We start from the raw sequence: 24,265 nt of genomic DNA, 5'->3' as shown, positions 1-24,265 counted from the left end.
CGATACCATTGCAAAGCAATGGTTTTATAAAATCACCGGACACATACGCATGCGCATGCGCAAATCGCGCGAAAAAACGCCCGTCTGACTGAGCCCTGAGGGACATAAAAATGTAAAGAAAAATAGTGTAAAAAAAAACACATAAAAAGAAAAAACTTTTCCTTGCGCGCTCTCCGGTTTGTATAAAAAAAATAAAAAAGTTATCTGGTATTATCGTATATGTAACAACTTGTACAATGAATTGAACATACTATTTATCCTGCATGGCAAAAGATGTTTAAAAAAATCCTGAAAAATGGATGCAAAATGCTTATTTTGTTCATTTTGCCTTCCCCAAAAAAAGCAATAAAACGGAAAATGGCAGTCATGTGACCAGGGACTGCATACTGTCAGCCCCCGTGAAATCTCCAAGCTCTTGGCTATGTTTGGTAGCCAGGAGCATGGAGATTTTAAATTACCCTGGCAATCTGCGGCTTTGGCACATGCGTTCGCCATTTTGACAGCGGGCGCATGCGCATAAGCTGTGGTGAGGTCCACGGATAATTCCAATGGCCATACGTGCTTAATTTTATCTCCCCTCATGGATATGAACTGTGAGGCGAGATAAAAATTAACCTTTTTTTCTTTTTTTTTAAACTTTCCTTTTACTTTACATGATAGTTGTTATCCATTGGATAGCAATGATCATGTGACCGAGAACCGCATACAGTAGTTCCCGGTGACATCTTTTCTGCTACACATCAAAGCCGAGAGCCAGAGAGATTTTAAATTTCCGTGCCGCGCGCCCTTCTGCGCATGTGTCCGATATATGACGTCTGGCGTGCATGCGCAGAAGGCGCCGTCGGGACTCGGGAGGCCAAGACACTGTGGGACATCGCAGAAGAGGCTGGTGAGTACTTTCAGCTGTTCTGATGGTACCGACAGAAACTACAGTTTGCCCTGCAAAAAACAAGCCCTCATATGGCCAGGTCAAATGAAAATTTAAAAATTATTGGTTTTGAGAAGTGGAAATGAAAATTCCCCCCAAATCGTTGCGACCTTATGGCCAAAATAGGACAAGTGCTTAAGGGATTAAAGGGGTTGGCCATAGAGATGAGCGAGCATACTCTCTAAGGCAAACTACTCGAGCGAGTGGTGCCTTATTCGAGTACCTGTCCGCTCGTCTGTAAAGATTCGGCTGCTGGTGAGCGGTGAGTTGCAGAAGTGAGCAGAGGGGAGCGGAGGGGAGAGAGTGAGATCTCCCTTCTGTTCCTCCCTGCTTTCCCCCGCAGCTCCCCGACCCCGCTGGCAGCCGAATCTTTAAAGACGAGCGAGCAGGTACTCGCATAAGGCACTACTCATTCGAGTAGTTAGCCTTAGGGAGTATGCTCGCTCATCTCTAGTTGGCCACTTTATTGATACTGTATAACAATTAATCTTGATGAGGATTAAAATACAAGGAAACACAAGTGGCAACAGTACACTACAAACATTAACATTACCATTTGTATTTGCTTGTACTGTATGTCACAGCAATGGTGTATATGCACCTGGACATTGATATTATTTTTAGTGAATGCTGTCTAAGGGTGCATTCAGACGAATGTGGTTTACATGCTGCTACAGCAACGCTTCTATAGCAACCAATAGGCTGCTATGGAAGAGCTCATACAAAGATTTTTTACCAGCGCAGATTCTGTGAGTGAGTGCCGACTAGCCTGTCAGCTCCGTGCCGAGGCACTGTCCATGGTGCTCACCACAGACTCCTATGGGAGCGGCGGCAGCACTCTGCTCGCAGCACGGACACGTAAATGGGCTGCTTTGTTGAGCATGGAGCAGCTCGTTCACCGCAGAATTCCTGCATGTCAGCAGCGTGGTTTACACGTTGCTGTAGCAGCGTGTAAACCACGCTCGTTTGAATGCACCCTCAAACTTGGTTTCATTAATGATGCCACTTACTATGTCACTTACTAATACATGCTTATTTCAACTTCTGCATTTTTCTAGATCATTGACATCATGCCTCGTTCCTTCCACTATTAGACAAGGTTTCTGTTTGCGCACATTAGAGGCGCGCACAGAACGTAGTTCTATAAGAACCAATGGTTTCCTATAGAACCGTACAGATGAATAAATTTTAGATGCGCAAAATCCTCCCACCTATCAAAGATAGGACATGCGAGTGCAAGGTCGCATGTAAGCTCCATGGTGCCTGCAAAGATAGGACCTGACCCATGTTTGGTGAGTGCTTTCCATAGACCCCTGGAAGCCGGAAAGCACGCACCACACACCTCGGATTGTGTGAACAGCCTAATTCAAATAGCTGGAATTAGTTGCAGTATAGGCGCGATCTTTTTACTGCGCGCCCACAGCGCTCATGTGAAGAAGCCCTTAGACAGCATTCCCATACCACAATATGGTTGTAGATGGAGGGTCATGTAACTTGACATGTCACTCAGCCTGGTTAAATGGCTGAGTTATTTCAAATTACAACTATTGTGGGTGGGTGTTATGCCCAATATGGATCGCGTTCATCTCCCTGGCCATTCCATACCAAGAGTGAAGTATTTCATACACAAAGACTATAGATAGTTAAGGGGTTAACTATAATCACATTACGGAACTGCTGTAAGATATTTTCTATAGTTTCATTATTTTGACTTTTTTCATGTGTGTCAAATATGAGTTTCTTCCTTTACAGATTTAAAGTAATAGATTAATCCAAACAACAAAAACACTAAGTATAAAATATTAGCAGTTGATACCCATAAAATACATTGCATTACTAACAGCAGCTGTTCTTGTAAACACATAAATGCAGACATATTTCTACTTCTCCAAAGTTGACAGCAAATCAATCTACATTTCTGGCACAATTAAGAACATGTGAGTATAATCACCTTAAGGAACAATTAACATGTATACTGAAATTGCTCTAATGACACTAGAACAGCTCTGAACAGAGCTTTAGCTGAAAAATGATTGTATTCAAAGATTGCCATAGAATGTGACATGAATACCTAGAAAAACTATGAGTATATATGTGTGTGTGTGTGTGTGTATATATATATATATATATATATATATATATATATATTCTATAAGACTTTTATTGTATGTAATAATGGCAAAGATCAACAAAAAATGCCTGGCTTCCCACTGCTCACTAACTATGTTAAGCTACCTGTTACGTCCGCAAATGGCGTGATGGACCTGCACCTGTGGATATGCACAATAATAGCCCAAAGGGTGGCAGCCCAAACAAACCATAAACAATACACGGGAAGTCTTTCCCTAAATACGAGACAACAAGGGAGAGAGCCCTGTCTAACATGGCAGACTGATAGCTTCAATAGATGTCGGCCTGCATTCGTTCCTGGAACTTAAGTAACCCTACTTGGCCAACAAAATACAGGACAAGAAAAACCACTAAAGGAAAACAAAATGACACAAAGCACTTAGCTGGTAGTGAAGCCGCAACACATGGAGCCGTCCTCTCTTACATCACAGCGGATACCACACTGTCCACGGAAGCCACTTACTGCCAGCTCAGACAGCGAGAAACTGACAATTCACAGTACCTAGTTCAATATCCAGCCCAGGTAAATAGCCAGCTAATTACCCACAGATGTGACTACATTACGTCATACCTACTGAGCTAGAAGATGCAGAAGCAAGTCCAAAACCCGAACCAGACTTAGTCAATCTGGCAGCGACCTCAGCACTGCTGCAACACTACTTTTGTGCTGAGAAAATCCTTTTAAAGTGCAGGCTAATAGGAGTCATCTGTTACCATGCGGCGGTTGCGGCTCCTCCCGAGGCGGCGGGGTGCTGGGTCCCGTGGTTGGGGCGCTTCCCCCTGGCTTGTGATCCAGCTGCCGGGGGTGCGGGTGCCTAGCCAGCAGTGTGCTGGTGGCTCGCAGCGCCATGCGCGTTGGTGAGTGCAGCTGCCGTGCACTAGCTTCCTTTTTATATTGTCTGTTGAGAGTTGGCTTCTCCCTCTCTCCACCCCTGGGCAGAGGCTTTTGTTTATAAGTCTGGCAGTGACTTGCAATCACTGCCAGTTCCTGGTTTCCCTCAGTGAGCTAGACAGCCTGTCTCTGTCGGTCTCCTGCTCTTGTCAGCTTGTTTGCTATTTCTGCCAGGTTATTCCATCTGCCTCAGGTCTGCTGTGTATTTTCGTGTTGATGTATTATATCTGCCTTTTCTGTCGTTATTCTGCCCTTTCCATCAGGTACGTCAGCATCCCTTCTCAGTCCCTAGCGAGAGTAGGGACTGTCGCCCAGTTGCCCGCCTGGGGTTAGCCAGGAGTGGAGGCAAGTAGGCAGGGACAGGGGTTGCGGGTGAAATCAGGGCTGGCGTATCAAGGGCAGTATACCATAACATCATCTTTTCTTACAATTTGCTATCTACTGCTCATTATGATGTGATGCCCATTTCTAGTTTTAGAGATAGCAAGATGGAAAACATTAAGTAGAGAATGATGACTCATCCTCTCAATTGAAGTCTATAGAGAGGAGAGGGGAGGAGGTGGGAGAGAAGCAGTGACTCACACATACATGCTGTTAGAGCTAATGGTGAGTTATTTACTGTTATTTATTCACATCTTCACTGCTCAATACTTTTTAGTCTCCTACATGATACTGTTTTGTGTGTGTGTGCGTGCTGCAGACAAATAGAGAGCAGAATCTGCAGCTTTTTCTGTGCACAATATATAGTATACAGAATAACAGCTAAAATGCCTCCCACCTAATCAAAGACAACTGAAAATTAGAGTTATAGCCTGCAGGGGAAAATGGGGACAAATACAGGACACAAGTTATACAATGGCAATTAATAGTGTTATTCCTCATGTACACACATAGCAGCTTATTCTGAAAGTAAGGTATATTATAAATGCCTGGCTACCATGCTGCGACTTCTTTGAGAGCTGGCCTTTATATTATGACTATCTACTCTCAAAAAGTCCCATTCCAAATATGGCACATATGCTTTATTTTCCCACTAAGACTACCTTAGTGACCTAGTATTGTTGTGCCAGTGACAAAATACATGATGTTATAGCAAACGTTTCGGGATATCCCCATCCTCAGGCTAATGAAGGTGATATCCCGAAAGCTCCCTATAACATCATGTCTTTTTGTTGGCCATTAAAAGGTATCATATCTACAAGATTACTTTGTTTCTCTTACTGACAACAATCACACTTTACTCCACTGGCTAACACTGCACCAAACCTTTTTTTTCATATTAAATAGAATGTAGTAACACGTTCTGAGCAATGACAAGAATACTTTGCTAACATCAGCATAGTCTCAAAGAAATGCAAATTACAGAGCATAACAAGCTGTTTCTCCTTTGGCTAAAGCTCATACACCTCTAGGGTTGTCTTTCAATTTCCTTCTTGTGAAATATTTCAGTCCTAAAATAAGGAACTTTTCAAACTCACCAACATACTGATGACCTTTAGGAGCTCAAGTAATGCAAAATTATCTCGAACAGTCCATTTCGTCTAATACAATCAGTGGACGATGTAGTAGACCTGCTGACTATTCGCTAGCTCCCCCTTTCTGTGTGCAAGCATATAGTTCTTGTCAGAGGCTGGCCTGAATTAAAGTTTATTCCACTGTGCATCCCAGCTGGTCCTGGGCATAGTTAGTCTGTGGCTTTACCCAGGAGCAGGAATTTCTTATATCCACTCACACTCTCTGAACCCTGCTATGATTTTGAAGTCTCTGAACCCTGCTATGATTTTGAACTCTCTGAACCCTGCTATGATTTTGAACTCTCTGAACCCTGCTATGAACCCTGCTATGATTTTGGTGCAATTTCTGACATATTGTTCCAATCATACCCCTATGGCAATGTTGCACATTGGAGTGGGTCCTTACAGTAGTGCCAAGCAGTAACTAGTAATGCCATGTCTCATTGTCAAGTCCTGTCCTTGATAGATCCTTGGTTGCAAGTTTTTGTTTCTCATCATCTTTGTGTCCAGCTTTACTGTGTGCAACCTATTGTACTGATTCTTGCACAAATAATAAATGACTTCAAGATACATAAATGATTAGATTTAATCGCTTGTGCAATTAGGCAGGAGTGCTGATGGCAATAGGTTGTAAAAGTAGCAAACATTAGCTAGACTACATTTACCTTGAGGTTTATCTCCAAGTAAGCAAGATGGTAACACTGCTGTCAGCACCTGACACAAAAATAGAAGTAAAATACAATTTTTTAAGTTAAGGACACTAGACTAAAATGCAATATTAATAATAATTCTAGCATCTATATGCATTTCTAACTACATTGAAGTTTCCTTTAATTTCCTTCTCAGTGACATGTGGGGAAAAGTTTCTTATCAATCTCCATTTAATTAACATTACTTGTAATAGAGGAATAATTTCCCTTTAAGGATTCACTAAATGGTTCTAGAACACATGAGAAAATAAGATAAAAAGATGACTTCACCAATCTTGACAACCATCTACATTAGTTAATTATTATATTTTAATAACATTTGTTTTAATGTGACAAGACTGTTATGTAAACAGGAGCGATAGTGTTCTCTTATCCGAACTAATTAAAATTGTGTTTGCATTTATTATCCTTCTCCTTACTATAAACTATCTATGGTTGTTTTGCTGAGAGCTATGTTAGAAATGAGCCAGAATGGAATGTTTAATAAAGTTGACTTACCAGTAACGGAAAATCTATTTATTTTTGAAAGCCCACATACAGAACTGGCAAACAAATTTACTCATGGTGCACTTAGCTTCCAAATTCCATCAAGGGCAGAGCAGCTTTTGAATCTATGTACTCCATGGATCCTGTTTAATTAAATTTCTTCGCATTACTCCCTATGTAGCCATAGAGGTTTTGTACTCCATTATGTAGCTTGTAGCTGTCTACCATTGCGGTTTCACCGAACCAGTAATTATAACAGTAACTTCTGAATACGACACATAGTCTGACATATTGAATGTTCTATTTTAAACACATTTTGCAAACATTTTCTTTATATGAATCCTACACAACGTAAGAGTTGTGATATTATTAATATAGGTCATGTAAAGCTTATATAGTATAACCCATGTGTCCAACTGACTGTGTGTTGTAAAGTAATTGTCTATTTGATTCAAATGATGCAAATATTAGCCCTGGACACATACTGTAATTCAGATTTTATATGTTATGCTTTAGGAATCTTTTCCTTATTCTACTGGGCCTTAAAGAAATACCCAGGGACATTTTATTCTGGTCATATAATGCTAACTGACCGGCAATATTCTAACAATGTAATTTGTTTCATCCCAGCTTAGTTGAATCCATGTATTTTAAACATTTCATTATGTGCAGCTGTGCTCTTGCATAGTGATTTATCCTTATGGGTAAAACAGCTAAGGGTGCTTTCACACGGGACAGAATAAGTCACAATATTATCCCTATGGGGCTTGAGTTCCGCACCTGTTAAAATCTGCTCGTCTTTAATTCAAAACTGCAAGATTCAATTCAGCAATGGAAAAAATTTCTACTGAGGAATTAAGAACATCTTGTGGAATTGCTGTTGCAAATTTCTAAAATACAGGACATGTAATTCCACACCTATAGTCTGCGGAAAAGAATGTAAGAAACTCTGCAAGATGTTCTTCAGAACGCATTCCGCAGGTAAAAACAAAATCTACATCTACACTGTGTCCTTTGTCCCATGTGAAAGCCCCCTTAGTATGCCATTAGCATCTTTTTACACATACCAAAATATTTCACTACATGCAGTGGAATATTCGACCACCAAAATCCACATATCTAACATAAGGATTTGGACATGATGTGTGGCGGAACCAAATTGCATCAAAGTCAAACAGCTTTCAATACTATAAAGAAGCAAAAGAAGTAATACTCACTTTATTGATCCCCCTACGGATTCTGTGAAGATGCTACCCTGCTCTCGCACCAATAGTCTCTGTTTATAAGGATACAGCAATGGATATTAGTGTAGTATGTCTCCACTGGAAGTATGGGTTGGAAGGGCTGACCTACAGGTAACTCCCAGGTCACGCTAGAAGCTGACAAAAACTCCTAAGTTGAGGCATACTACAATACTCCTCCTTGTTTGTCATCTTTTTCTCCTTCTCCAGGCACAAACATGTAATAAAGTAGAAATTAAATCCACGGCTGGTGCAGGGAGATATTTTCCTCTCGCGCTATTTTTGGTGCTGCTATAATGCCAGCAGCACTCACGCATTCAGCTGCTGTCCCTCCCCCACTGGGGCCTCACTTCCCTAAAGGACAGCAGCTCCCGTCCAGGGTCACCTCTCAGCTGTGACTCCTCATGGACAGCATGGAGCAGAGCACTGGAGGGGACAGTGGCTGCATGGGCAGATAACCTGGAGCAGAGCACTGGGAGGGGGGGGGGGACAGCAGCTGCACGGGCTCCGTGTGGACATGTCAGCCCATGGAATCTGGAAAGGTGTGTCTGCGGGAGCCAATCGGGAGCCTTTGGGCGTAACCTGGGCATTATCTGTAGCTGAGCCCGGCCAACCCATACTTCTGGTGGAGACATACTACACTAATACCCCAGCAATAATGTGGTTTGCTGACCTATGATCTCTGCAGCCAATCACTAGCTGTAGCAATGAGCTATTGACACCATTGATGTTGCTGCAGTGGTCACATAAGGTGTAGACAAGTCATCACTGGAGCCAGGTAAAGAAAGACCTGGCAATCATCATCAATGGAACAGCAGGGGATTGGTAAGGAGAGTGTCACTCCTTTGCTGATGTATAGCAGTATTTTTTGTTTATAAAAACATGAAGGTGCTGGAACAGCTCTGTAAACTATTAGAATAACTATAACCTGCTTCACTAAAGCTTCAGGACACTTGAAATCCTACAGCTATCCAATCAACACATTTGAACTCTACTGCAAGGATATCTGCTACAGCAAAGTCCTTAATTGCGATAAAAGTCAGAAGTGTTGAACTTTAAGTATATGCATTGTCACATGAATATCAATGAATAGTTTTCCTCTCGGTTCTACTCAAAACTGAATAGAGAAACACAAACTAGAATCCTATGACATGTTTGAAAGCTGCAGCGACCTAAAGCTTTAAAACTCCTTTCATGGCACATAAAGATAAAAAAAGACCCAGAGATCATCCTCACAAGTATAAATAATTTTTAAAAATTTCGACCAACACTTTTGGGTTGAAGACGTACTGGTATATGCTCAGATATTGCTTATCTAGACACTATTTGCAAGCTATAGATGTCACGACATTTAATGTGATATAACAATGCAATATACAGCATTGCAGTACATTGTTGTTATCATGATGCTTCGGTCATGTTAACAATTGTTACTTCTGTACACAAGTCTTGTAGGTAAAAATGTTCGTATGCTAGGCAGCTTTTATGCAATGAAATGTGCTCTTATTGATCTACATTTTTCTTTTTCTGATTCAGTTTTATCACATATTTTTCATTACAATCTACCCTTTGATAGAGTTGTTTTGATGTGTTAAACAAACTACTTAAAACACAAGAGACTTCTGACCCTTCCGCCCCTCACTTTTTGGCCTATTGTCACACATACTATTCAGTGGAAAATGCCTGCTGCTTGGCAAACAAGTCACTCTGCTTTCATAATGCTGTTGAATATCGACAGCTGAAGCTTTCTGAAACTCCAAAGAAAGGGGATCTGTGAGATTTAAAATGCTGTCCTTACTGCAGGCATCATGTTACAGAGCTGGAGGAGCTGAGCAGATTGATATATAGTTTGTGGAAAAGAATCAGTAGAACTTGTAATTTATTCATTTATACATCTCACATTCTGAGCTGAACAGTCCAATGGGCGGAGCTATCAGTGATTGACAGCTATCCGTGTATGATTGTACATACAGGGAAGGTTATTAATCGTGGATAGGGCTGCCCATTGGACTGTTCAGCTCAGAGTGTGCAGATGAATAAAATCCAAGTTATACGGAGTCTTTTTCCAAAAACTATATATCAAGCTGCTCAGCAACCCTTCTTGCAGTTTGGATAGCATGTTCCAGCTGACAGATTCCCTTTAAGTGAAAACAAAGTATATATTGTGATGTGGAATTTCTCTATTTCATATTATATCAACTTGCTTTCTTTTTCGAGGCTGTTAGTAGTGAATGAGAATTTTAGCACAGAACAGCCATGCATCTCTTTTAGGTCTGGCAGGCGTGGGTGTCATTCTCTGAATCCGTGATTGCCCTTTTTCCAGCACTGTCATTGTTAAATTGATTCTGCCTCTTCCACCCAGCTGCAGATTGTTTGTTATTTCTTTACCACTATATAGAGGCCTCAGACCTGACAGCCTCTGCTGAAGTGTTGGTGTATGAGCCCTCATATATGCATGTGTCACAGCTGCTCCTCTTTGTTCTTGCGTTTACCTTCAGTTTGCCAGTACTTCCAGCCAGGTCCTGAACTTGCTCACTCCTTGGTTCTGCAGACGGCGTGGTGTTATCCAACTTCCTGGCTTCCTGGTGATCAGTCCTGACAAGGTTAATCAGCGGCTAGGTTCCTGCGCAGGGCTGCCCTTGCCAGAGCAAATTCTCTGCTGTTCATAGGCAGGGACTTTCCATCTCCTGCTTCCAGCATAGAGCTAGATCCCCTGGTCACCTTGCATTCCAAGTCACGCCTTCCAGTGGTGAGCATCCCGGGTTCCAGAGTCGGCTGTCTGCCCTGCCGGTCTGTTCCATCTACTGGTTGGACAGCACAGCGGATCCACATCAAATCCCTAGCAATCTCCTTTAGATAACCTTAGTGAACCTTTCCCACCAACGGGACCGCTATCTTCTGCATACAGCTATTCTCTTCTCAGAGCGCTCAGCTGGTATACGCCACCGAACAAATGAGTGTTTGCTCATCTGTTATCTGACTGCCATTACTTTCACACTGGATAACGATCAAGTGTACGAACGTTCATTTCCAATCATTTGTCAGTGCAAAAGGCCCTTGAGAAAGAATTCAGTGGACCTTTGGTTACGAGTCTGCTGTTTTACTAAGCGTGCTTTCTGCTATACCACTAGGCTCATGAACACAGTGGACTCATAACTATGGGTCTGCTCAGTTCTTTCTTTGTAGCTATTCTACAAACTGCACAATATTCTTTTGCGTGCCACTTGGTTTAATAGCCAAGCATACCTGTCACTGTTATATGCTGCTGTTAGTTAGGGCATCCTATTCTGATGAAAGATCTGCTTTAAATATACAGTTTATATGAATGGTGTGTGTAGTGTGTAGTTATAATGACTAGTCTTAAAGATTTTTGTTAGAATTATGTATAGATGTAACAATTATTAATATGACTGGCCCATCATAATAACTTGTAGTTATTTATTAAACTTTGTGTTAATGTTTTCTGAATCTGTAGTTATGGCAACAATTACTTCATATGGTCACTCCATCTCCAAATCAAAAGTGAATAAAATGCAATAAAAACTACAGGTCACCTCACAAAAAACAAGCTATCACACAACCACACTGATAGCAAATAAAAAAAAGTTATGGGGATCACTACATGGCAACAGAAAGTAAATCATTGTTTACAGTATTTTTTAAATGAGTACAGCATAAGAACTACATACATTTGGAATCACCATAATCACATTGACCAACAGAGTAAAGAGAAGATAGCATTGTGAATGCTGTAACAACAACCCCCCCCCCAAATGGCACAATTGCATTTTTTTCCATCTTGGTTAGAAAATTGTAGAAGTTTTCCAATACATTATATGGTGTGCTAAATGGTACTATTGAAAAATACAACTAGTCCCACAAAAAACAAGCCCTTATGTAGCTATGTAACCATAAAAAATAAAAAGTTATGATTTATTGAAAGTGGGGAGGAAAAAATGAAAATGAAAGGAAAACTAAATGGGCTGCAGTAGGAAGGAGCCAATAGAGTGGGATTCTGTCCCACTCAGTCAAGTAGGTCACAAGGGATTGAGAACTTTCCTGCTAGAACACCATATTCTCAATCACAACCCAATGGTCTACAGGGATTGGGCTCTATTCTATATAGACTGTGTCTTTTTAGTTTTTTAATATTAAAAAATGTAACTCTTGAGTATCAATATCTAATGATAACATTTCTTTAAAATACTGTATATTGTAATCCAACATTGCTTTCTTTTAGCAAAGCTGCTGTCAGTTCTGAGATGAAGCTTCTCGAGCTGGTTCTTTGCCAGGGGCACTGCTATTGGATCGCCAGTGTTTACACACAGAGCTGCAGCCAGTGGGGGAATTGGGGAGCTTAAAAGCCTCTCTGAGAATATGATCTTCAATAAAGCTAGTGATATCAACATGCACAGACTGAGCTGCTTACGAGTGACAGCAGTCCCACTGGAAGCTGGGTTTTTATGTGCTTATGAGAGGCCTAGAAAATGATATGTCTTTGTCGTTCATCTCTTTGTGAATATTATGTATGACATAGTAGTTGATAACTTTGGCTTCCAGTAATGTTTTCTAAAACATTTTATGTGCACTGTGAGTAAATTTCTATTTGTCTGTTTAAATAATGCTTGAGTAAGAAATTGGACAGACCAAATATGAGGTCAAGACATTGATACATTTTTATTTCTACTTTTAGGTATGGATGTGTGGTGGGGAAATGTTTGATGTGCCTTGTTCCAGAGTGGGCCATATTTACAGGAAGTATGTGCCTTACAAAGTTCCAACAGGGACAAGCCTTGCAAGAGTAAGTATAAACTCTATGTAACTTTTTTATGCAATGATACAATATGGTGATAATTCTACGCTATCTCTTCTACAGCTCTCACCACATAGAAACCTGTGTACTCAAAATAAAAAAAACATACAATGGGAAATGTTCAATTTTGAAAGGAAATTTATTGGGATTATAGTTCTTGTAAAACAAAGCATAAGTCCATACACATTTGTTTAGTCTTATGGGCCACAACAAAAAAATACTTATGTATGCTGTTATATCTAGATATATCGTTCTTACTTTATCACACATCAAAAAAATGCCCACTTTTACATTACAACTGTGTCATTTTAGTATATGCTCTTATAAGAAAGACCTTTGTAAGACCAAAACAATCCCCCAAAATCGCTTAACTGCAATAAAAATGCTGCAATCTATACCTCTGTCAATAACTTTTAACGGGCAGTTTTAACCTGCCCTTACTAGTGCATTCCTTTCTTTTTGCTTGACAATCATTGCAGTCACGTTTCATCCAAACTGGGTGTATTATGTTATCTCATATATCAATAAATAACGCTGGAGACTCTATGATGATGAACAAACGTTACTACTTCCAAAACAACTTTCACTAGTATAGTTTGGTCACTGGAGAGGTCTGAGCTGAGGCTGGGGATGTTGACCTCAACAGAGTCCCCCTCAGACTGGATGTGTCTGAGGCTTATTATCCTATTTTGGTCGGTATTGTTGCATCTCCATGGGTCATGGTGGGGTTACAAACTAATGCACAGAATCCTCAAGAACAAGGCTCTCAGCCCTTGGCTGTGACATAAACTCATCTGGATTACCCAGGTTTACCTGTGCCTTTATGAGTCCTCACAGCAGCAAGTGAGTCCACCTTTTGTAAAATTCCACTTTCTTGGCCAGGGGTGTTACAAACAAGGCATGTCTAGGAAATGTCCAGCAAGAAAGTATTTGTCCAGGAAATGGAATCTTTAACTGCTCAGTTGTTCTAATTCTTAATTAAAGTCTGTTGAGAAAAGATGTCAACTTCTGAGCCATACATTAGCTATTCCTGGATCCTCTGTGCCACAGCCACCAACAGGACCTACTTCCAAAACCAGCCCTCTCCTGGACCTGTATGGGAGGAGGCAGGACACAAGCCCCTACTAGCACCCTAGCCAACTTACGCATACATGGTCACAATGGTGTCTCTGAAAGGGCTGGGCATGGCATTCCCAGTCTCGGAGCTGGAACAAATTACTATACATCAGTTCACTTTCTAGTTATCCTCAAAAAGTCAGGGAACCCCTGAACCTGATTTTCTCAAACAGTATAAATTCAAAATATGTCTACAATATAATTATGGGCTGCATTTAACAAAAAAATATATTTTTTTGTAGAACGACCTCTTTAAATCAAGTGGACATTTGACCACAGTTCACAGTAGTACATACTATTTTGGTTCAGCACAGTTCACGTAAAGGCAACTCCCCTTTAACATCAGTTCTTTTGACAATTAGGATGAACAATAACAGTGAATAGTGGTGCTACTGGTTGCAAACAACCATCAGCAGGTAACTCAGCACAATGTCTACATACATTTTCATTTCACGTAACTTTCTGATTCCCATATGGCAATTAGGTGTTGCAGAACACAGAACACATTATGCAGGATGGCAGCACTCAGAGTTGGATCTAAGTTGAGGTGTCCCTTTTTTGCAGATGGAGAGATGGTAAATTCCCAAATGTAATCATGTGGCACCAATTAACTGCTACAGTCATATTATATGATGTCACTACTGACATCATTTTGGATTTCTAACAAGAAAATAGTAGGGGTAGAGTAGATAGTCACCGGAGGGTCAGAGTGGAAATGAAAGGCAGGTAAATATTCTTTTTTATTTTTTAAGGGTTAATCACATGGCTATAATATGGCTGCTGTTTGTACAAAGTCATAAATGTATAGAATGTTACTGTTCCTGTAGAGCAGTAGTTCCAAAACGTTTTGAAGGTTTGACTTGATTTTGGGCAAAACTTTTTTTGTAAAACCCTCACTATTGTACTTAGCCCCATTTTTGAAAGTCCAGAAAACAAAGCTATAAATAAATTGGTCTAACCAACTAGGAAAAAGATGGTGCGAGCATCACTTTTGATTTATATTGAACTATTACTGCAGTGCCACAGCAGTAATAGTTCGAAGTATTAGAAATTATGTTTTGCATATGCTGTATGTCATACAGTTATCTAGCAGCCCAGTTAGTTTCATTTTGTTTTCTGGACTTTCCAGCATGGTTGAGCGTGTGCTCTATTCGTAGCTAGGTAGCATAGCAGACTTCTGGAAGCAGCTCAACTATATAGAAGCAGTAAAATGCAATGACACATCACTTCCAGCCTGTGCACTGTACTGTTGAGCTAGAAGTGCAAAATTGAACATTAAATTACTAGCACAAGCAATATGTATCTTGTTAATGAGGTGTTTTTTGTTTTATTTTATAAATGCTCGGACAGAGACACACCACCCGCAGCTATTTATACGACCACCCCCCAGGGTGTCACAAACCACAATTTGGGAACCTCTGCTCTAGAGGCATCTGTAGATTTTTTTTGTCAGAATCTAAATAAAAAAATAGTGGGATGTTCCTTTGGATGGCAATGCTCTGATGTATGCCTTAGGTCAATACAATACAGCAATGCAGGACTGGTTCCAGATTTATGTGGGCCCTCGAGTGACAAAAGCACCTTGGGCCCTTATTATATAATTTTATCACATGGTATATATAACTCGTTCTACTATATAGTGCATACACAATTGTTGCAATGTGGTATAAAAGTAATTCTGCTGTGCAACATATAGTAATTGCCAGCATGCAGTTTATAAAAGTCACTATACAGTATACTAATAAATGCAACCATATTTTATCAGGTAAATTCTATGACACCAACTAATGTTAGTACGTAATATATAAATATTAGCTACATTACTACATATGAATAATTGTCATTATGATGTATATATACTTACTGTATAAGTAATTCTGTTATATAGGTTTGATTTGTCACCATAATAGAATATATAGTAAACTGCCTTCATAAAGTACATAAATAATTGCTACCATACAATAACTTTAACAAATAGTACATAAAAAATGGCATACTTAAAGTATATTAAAAATTGTCCCAATGCAGTATATAAATAACTTCACATACAGTATATAAAAAGTGCTAACAAACAGCATATTAATCATTTTTGTCAAACAGCATATAGTTTCAATATACACAGCATATGAAAAAATATATATATTGGAGATAGCATATCTATAAACCCATGTTTATAATATGGTGAGCGTATATCTCTAAATAATGCAGTCAATATATAATAGTCAGATAGCAGCTCCATGCACAGATAATGATTACACTGCAGTTTTCTCCAGTGACTATAAGTGACATCTCCTCTGATTGGAGTCGTATGCATTCCTTTTTCTTCTCTATAGTCTCAGATCACCATGACAATTTCTTCCAGTCACAACTCGTCTCTGCACACAAATTCTCTATCTTGCTAATAATATTCCTTCATGCCTGTCAGGTTCCCCTGTGCCTCTTAAAATCCTTTTGCACCACTTCAAAGTCCCTCTTTGTTTTCATGGGTCCATTTGTCCTACTTTAAGTTCTCCTGTGTCCCCATGGGTCCTCCTGTGCTCTCCCAAATCCCTTTATGTCCCCACAGGTCCCCTATCAAGTCTCTTTATGTCTGCCAAGTCACTATGTCACCATGGATCCCTTCTCAAGTCTCCTTGTCTCCCCAGGTCCCTGCATCCCATCTGGTCATTCTCAGGCAGGTCCATCTGCATCCTTGTGGGTTTCTATGTTTTTCTCAGGTTCCCTTGTCTCTCCATAGGTCTATCTGTTCCCTTTTATGACCCTCTGTGTCCCCATGTGTCTATCTGGGCCCCCTCAAGTCCTATAGGTTTGTCTGTGCCCCTTTAATTTCCACTGCGCTCACCATAATTTTTTGGCGTTCCCATGTGTCCATCTGTTCCCTGTCAAGTCCCACTGTGTCCCCACAGGTTCCCTCTCAAGTCTCTTTGTGTTCCCCAAGTCCTCTCTCTTGGTGTTTCTCAAGTACCTGCATCCCCACAGGTCCCTCCCTATTCACATGGGTCCCATTGTTTCTGCTCAGGATCCTATGTGTCCCATTGCTCTCATTTTCTGACAGCACATAGTGTAGTTAGAACCTTATTTCCATTCTGTACATTGCTGCGGTAACAGCAGCTGGTGTATTTCGAATCACCCTCCTCTGTCTCCTCCACTCATACCTGCACATCAGATAGGAAGAGACAGAGGAAGATAATTCACAAACTGCCGTGCGCTGCACTGATCCTTATATGCTGAGGGGAAGGGGCCGTGGGAGACACCTTCACTCAGATAGTTGCAACTGCTGTGGACCCCTCTAGTTGTGCTGGGCCCTGGCATTTGATACAGTACAAGCCTTTTTAAGCACTGCTTCTGTTTCACATATATGACTTGTTCCCATCCTCAGGGCATTCTTCTTTGCTTTCTTTATCAGACAATAAAACATTTCTAGTCATACATAGTTTAAAGGACAAAGGCAACTGCTGCTGTGAATAAGTTCCTTTTTATTTTATCTTTGAAATGGTTAATTTAACAAATGTTACTGTTATTAAAAGTCTCTGCTAAAGTAAAATGGGTCATTCGGTACGGCATGTTAAACAGTATGGTGGCTTTTAGACTTTGACTGTTGTTAACTTAATTACCCCATAAACTAGTAATAGCTCTACAGATAATATTCCGTTTACTTGTAGTTATATCTGTTCGATAGAATCTTATCAGCGCCACAACCAACACTCCCTATTAATATTGCACATCATGACAAAGTAGCCTCGGCTCTCATCACAAGCAAAGTGTTGTGCGCCTGTTTAACAACATTCTAATTTATTTATTTGTTTCCTAGCAAGATGGGATGTTTTACAGGTCAATACTTTTCTACAGGCTCCTGAGAGCTTTTTCAGCTCTCTCAGTGCAAATTTAGAACTGATAACCCCACAAGGGATTGCTGCGTCAGGTGAAAAACATTGATTACTCAGCACTGCAATCTGACTTGTGTTCACTCTGACACAAACTGAATTTCCATTCTCCAAACAATTTATTTATAGGACTGGAGAAAAGCCAGATTTCAACAACATTATACATCATCCATGCAGCTCCCAAATGAAAACTTGTCTAACATTAATACGTTATTTCCCTTTCAATAATGAAACATACTTTGATTACAAATATAACGGAGTTGGGTTTCAGTGTGTAAGAACTGTGTGTGTGATTTAACAATGCATTATGGTATGATGATGTTTTATGAAACCCTTTAGTAAGTTTCACTCACTGAGGCCAGGATGTTTGCTCTAAGGCAATAACTCATATTTTCATCGACAGGGCATAATCTGGAAGTGAAAATTTGAGCAAATTATATATTTTTTAACCTGTACTAAAATTGAGTTTCGGACTGCACTGTAGTCCAGAGCTGCATTCACAATTCTGCCTGCAATGTATTTGAAATCTTCATTTATTATTAGCTCCATACAGTTTCCTGTGATGATTTTCAGTCTTGGAAGTTTTTTCTTTACATGGACAATAAGAGAAGATTAAGCATTGCTTTTAAGGGGCTTTGAGTAATCTAAACCATAATCTCAGGGATTGCTTTATGCGGACATTTTCATTTATGTACATTCAGTTTTTCTTTGGATGTCCCATACAATCATATTTCTATCAAGGCAGTCCAGCAAATGGCATTCATAATCAGGCTTCATGTAAACTATTCTGGCTACCCACACCTAAAGATTGTTTTTACCTTTTAACCACTGAGGATTATGGCCTTTGCTGCTAAAAATTCCTAGTGTGCGTCACCAGAGTAGCCGCTGATGAGTGGAGTCAACAGGCAACAAAGACAAACAGGCCAGGGGTCAGTACCAAGAAGACAGAGAGAACGTAAGGGCCAAAGGGTATATGAGAATATATGAGAAGAGCAGAGTCAAATACCATGAAGACAATGGGGACTGGATTGGATAGCAAACAGTTGGCAATGTCAGAATTCAAAGACGATAATCCAGGAGAGTAGTCAAGTGAAGAAACACACAGACAGACAAAATCACATAGATAGCACATCAGGTAGAGATACTCAATAACTGGCACAGAATTCTGGGAGATGAGAGATATAGACTGGCAAGATTAACTAATCGGGTTCAAAACCAGAGTCAGGCTCGCAGAAGAAGCAGTAGAGTAGAATTTACTATGCATACTTAATTTATCTTGTCCATACAATTGTTGCATTGTTGTGTAAATGTAAGAAAATTTACAGATGGACATGCAAAGCATCCCTTGACTTGCATTCATGTAATGTAATCATTGTTTTTCCAATGAAGGAAAAGCTAAAGCTGAAATAATCTTTTACGTTTTGCTAACTTGTACTGACAGTTAAGGTTTTTTTTTCTTCTCTACATACATTAATGTAAGGCCGGCTGCACACAGCAGAGCCAGATTCCGCATGTGGGAGCCCACAGCGAAATCTAGCTCTGACCCCGGCCGGCAACCCTGTGTACCTGTCTTTTGAGCGATAATCGTTGCGTGTAAATGCTACCATCATTTGCTTTTCGGCTGAACAATGATTTTATGTTGAGTTTAAAATACATGGTTCTGACAGAGAGCTGATTGCAGGGACCGCACACTGTGATTCTCCACGGGAGTGCTGATAACATTGTTTTCAGCTGCAGTCCCATGGCAGAACAAAGGGGCTGTATGCAGATAACAGACCACCTGCTGTTATCGGCATACAAGGAAGGGAGGCCCATTTACATGCAAATGAAGCTAATAAGCTGCTAAAGGGCATTAGTGCCCATTAGCAGCTTATGCAAAATGATTACTTAAACTGTCATTCTCCTTATCTTTTGAATGAATTTTGAGTGATCATCTTTGCGTGTAACTAGAGCTAAAGCATGCCAGAAAAATAAAACCTGTTTACTTGTTTAATGTAATCCTTAGTTCTTATTCTGTCCTAGTAAACTGGTAATTTTACTGTACTAATAATAATTACCCTTTTTGTAATATCTTTAAGCCTTTCCCCACACACATATGCATTATACTGTATAGGCGATCAAGTGAACTCAAGTTTAGGGACTGAAAACAAAAGTAAAAACAAGTAAAATAAAGGCTTTTTAATTATTGCAAAAAATAACAATTATGAAACAAAAAAAACTTTTCCAAGCCTTCACATAAAACAACAAAGGAAAAAAATATAAAAATTGGTATTGCTGTTTCCAATTCATTAAAATATTACATTATTTATCCCACATGGTTAACACCATCAGAAAAAAAGCACACAGTTCGAAATTGAGCTTTTGTGGTCACTTCATTTCCAAGAAAAAATAGAATAAAGAGCAATCAAAAGGTCATATGTCATGAAAGGGTTAAAGTGGCTCATTCTAAATGTTAAGCCAATGGGACAAACAAGTCTAGGCTATGCAAATGTACTGCCCTTATTTAAATCTGATACCAGTACAGCCAGTCAGGTAACCCATGTATAAAAATACACAGTGCCAATGCACAGCTGAGGTCCCTTTAATCTCATATATTGGAAGCCACATCACAATGCAGGTTACAACGTTTCATAACACGCTTGGATTAGGAATATGAACACCTGACTCAATGAGCTGCAGTGCCGTACAGATAAGATGTAAGTGTTCTTGGCTTAGCAGAAGTTTTTGCCTGCAGTTGTAGCGAAGTTTTAAAAAGCTTCAGGATGAACAAGCCGTTCCCTAAGCTGCTGTGGCAGCAGAAGCTGCAGCAATCATTCCCGTTATTGTACCCTTGTATCATGCTGTCAGAGCTATTGTGTTTTAAATAAACCAAAAAGTGTACATTTATATAGAGAAAAACATGTAGAGTACATAAGGGAATCTGTTTGAGAAAAGCAAGCTATATTGTGGGTGACATTCACAGACTATGAAGATACGAGAGCTGCATTCACATTGAAGGAAGATTATAGTAAGTAGAGCAGGGGATAATTAAATTCCCCGGCACGACAGAATGAAATAATGTTTTCTGAGTTATCTAATTGCTGACTGGACATGTTGTGTTTCCAAACAAGACAAGCAGAAGGACAAAGAACATTCTTGACAAGCTTTGATTAAATGTGAATCCTGGGGAGAACAGGGGAACAAGGATTAGCTGTTTGGTCTATAATATTTAATCATGAAGACATTACAAAAAGGATATTTTAAAGCGAGGTGCCTTAAGTGACATAATGTAGATTTATATTGCATCTAGGGAATAATCAACAAAAGTAATGACAAAGAATTCATAGCAAAATAAAGTATGTAATTAAATATGTAAACATACCGTCAGTAAACCATGGAAGCAAGCAGAAGCCCAGTCTAGATAGAAAGCAATGTGATGTATGCTCTCCAATGTCTCCAAAAAACTCAAAAATGGTTTGTAACCTCAGAAGCAATTCTGTTAATGTAAATGTATTAAAGTATTACACTAAGAATTGAGTGTTGATGAAGATATAGCAGTAGACAGTGAGGGTCAACAAACTGCGCTCCCATAGAAATTATTACTCCATTCAACAACATAGTGATCTAGACAGAACTCATAGTCAGGTTGAAAGCTGGTCTACTCAGGGGTGTATATAGTTATGGTGGGAGCAAAGGTAGCAGTCGCAATTGGGCCCAGGTGTCTGAGGGTGCCAAACATTCCTCTACCATAACCACATAAGTAGACACCAGTTTTGTGTATATAGGGTACAAGACAGATAAGAGTCCTGTTACAAATTTTGCATTCGGCCCCAGAAGTAGAAACTGAAAATTTAGAATAAGGGTATTGTTAGAATCACACCTAATGCTGAATTTATATGAAATGCTCATTAAAACTTCAGGCCACTGTACACATGATAATGGTTTCAGTATATAGCAAAGAAAAAAATGCCTAAATGAGTGGCAGATGAATACAGAGGGCGATGTATGACTATGTTTCGGGGTTATGAATAGAAATAAGCAAGTTCATGAGTTCAAACCGATTGGTGAAGTCACTGACCACTTAGGCTGGTCTCACATTGTTTTGTGAATCCAGCGCTGCTTCCGTCCGGGTTTTCATTCCTACATAGTTTTCTGCATGGAGGATGGAAGCAAGCAGTTATGTAAAACCAGCTTGATTTTCCTTCTTCAGCAGTAACACAAATGTATTTCCACAATGTAAGACTATGAAGGTTAAAATATGTCCTATATTTTAGGTTCCATTGTCTTCAATTAGTGAGATATGGTTCAGCAATAGGAAGTTTGCCAATCAGATGGTTTCAATGCATTGCTCATATCCAGCTAGGAAAGATGATTCTAGCTGTTCATGGTACATTTTATAATTGGATAACTTTCTTTTTGTTGGAAAATGTCCATTTCCATCTAGTATAAGTCTTTATAATGATGATCTGTGACCTACAGATATTGCTGTTTAGATAATTTAAATAGGATTTCAGAATGGGTACAATGGGTACATTGCTGGATATATTTATCAACTCAATTTAATAGGGACCTGTCAGATCTAAATATGACTTGATTTACATACTGCACATTATTCACTATATACAATGTCAATCAAGGTTCTCCTTGGGGGAAATATTTGTCTTGAGAATATAGAGTCATCCTTTGAAAAATAGGCTCTACGAAACACATACAATGGATAGTCAACTTCATCTTAAGACAGTGCTTCTTGTCCTTATCAGCAAAGTCTTAAGGTCCATTTACACGGGACGAATGTCGGGCAAACATTGCCCGACAGTTGTCCCTGTGTTTCCTAACTCCCGGCAGGGGGCAGGGCAGTGCAGGAGATTTCTCTACTCTTGCTCGCCCCCGCCCCTTTCCACTTAGATTACACAGCGGCTATTCACTACTGAACAGCTGCTGTTTAAACTGAACAATGAGCGATGAGCTCATTGCTGATCTTTTATGTGGCATGAACGATGAGCTCATCACTCATCGTTCAGTTTAAACAGCGGCCGTTCAGTAGTGAATGGCCGCTGTGTTATCTCAATGGAGAGGGCGGGGAAGCGAGAGGAGATAAATCTACTGCACTGCCCCGCCCCCCTGCTGCCCGCTCCATGAGCGAGCCAGCTCTGCTAGCTGCCGTGCAGGAGCACAGGAGCGCGGAAACACAGGGACGAGTGTTGGGCATCGTTTGTCCGACATTCATCCCGTGTAAATGGACTTTTAGCTGATTACACATTTTCTTGCTTACTGAGTTCCAAGCAACTGCATGCATGTTTGTTTGTTTTTTTGCAGCAAATCCTCGCTCATGCTTCTTACACTTCTGTTCCTACATACTGTGCATAATGCCATGTGTCCCAAAGCAAATAGCATTTACTGACAGCTACTGTACACTTTAAAACATGTCTATCTTGCAACTGCATTTTACAAACTAAATATATAATGCATGAGCATAAAACTTTAAGCAACTAGGTGAATACACTAGATTTGTGGTTTTACACAAGAAGATCAACTGCCATGGGTAGCGTGCGCCAGTCAATAATGAGTGTGCTGAGTAAAAATTGATTACACAGTCAGATTATCTCTAGAATGGGGCCAAACGATGGTAACTATGATTGCTACACTCACCTTCATACAGGGTAGATTTTTTTGGCAGTGCATCTTCAAATTTTGTACGTGAAGATGTGCTGCTGACAAGCAATCGCCCTGATAAGGGCAGCACCATATCAGGAACCTAGGATAACCCTGACTTTTCCTAATTGGTGATAAAGAATATGACAAAGTTTAGATGAAGTAGGAGCTTGAGCAAAATCAGTTTAAGGGAAAGCTGACCAGGTAATAAGGAGATAATACTTATAATTTCTGTATTTTAATCCAAAAACGTTTTTTATTAGTAGTTAGTTTGCCAAAATGTATGAAATATTCCCTAGTGTTTTACCACACCTTCAACAAAAAGTGGAAAGTATGAGACACATTCTGTTTAATAATTGGGGGGAGTTATACCATTAAGTAACTATTTTGTAGCTCAGTTCTTATATTTTAGTACATACTGAGTTAGGCCTTAGTCAGACTGGCGTTTTTTTGCGCGATTTGCGCATGCGCATGCGTCCGGCGATTTTATAGAACCATTGCTTTGCAATGGTATCGGACACATGAGTGCTTTTTATGCACTCGTCCGATAAATTATAAAACAGAAATCGCAGATCGCACCTATCTGCGATTCCTGTTCTCTTCTCTATATGCGCTCAATGGGGCCGGCGGCAGCAGCACCGTCCCCATTGAGAGCATATACTAGACAAATCATTCTTCTCTGCCACAGCTGTAACAGCTGTGGCAGAGAAGAACGATGTTTGCCCATTGAATTCAATGGAGCCGGCAATACAGCCGGCTCCATTGAAAGCAATGGGCTGCCGGCGATCGCGGGATGAATTGTCGGGAAGGGCTTAAATATATAAGCCCTTCCCTGCAATTCATCCAGAAATGTGTAAAAATAAAAAAAATATATATACTCACCTTGTCCCGGCAGACGGAGTTCAGCGCAGCCGGCCGGC

The 24,265-nt window shown here is 40.0% G+C and overlaps 1 protein-coding gene across 3 annotated transcripts in view; it reads left to right on the top strand.

The window, feature by feature from the left end:
- Window positions 1–24,265, top strand: part of GALNTL6 (polypeptide N-acetylgalactosaminyltransferase like 6) — a 1,489,735-nt gene that overhangs the window by 1,332,806 nt on the left and 132,664 nt on the right. For all 3 annotated transcript variants that reach the window (XM_066573529.1, XM_066573530.1, XM_066573531.1), the window contains one exon: window positions 12,595–12,702. In XM_066573529.1, the coding sequence (XP_066429626.1) occupies window positions 12,595–12,702 (108 nt within the window). The remainder of the gene's footprint in view (window positions 1–12,594; window positions 12,703–24,265) is intronic.

The sequence above is a fragment of the Eleutherodactylus coqui genome, chromosome 7 (genome assembly GCF_035609145.1).
Source record: "Eleutherodactylus coqui strain aEleCoq1 chromosome 7, aEleCoq1.hap1, whole genome shotgun sequence".
Taxonomy (NCBI): Eukaryota; Metazoa; Chordata; class Amphibia; order Anura; family Eleutherodactylidae; genus Eleutherodactylus; species Eleutherodactylus coqui.
The sequence above is the reverse complement of the archived record's forward strand: the minus strand, read 5'-3'. Positions and strand labels throughout refer to the sequence as shown.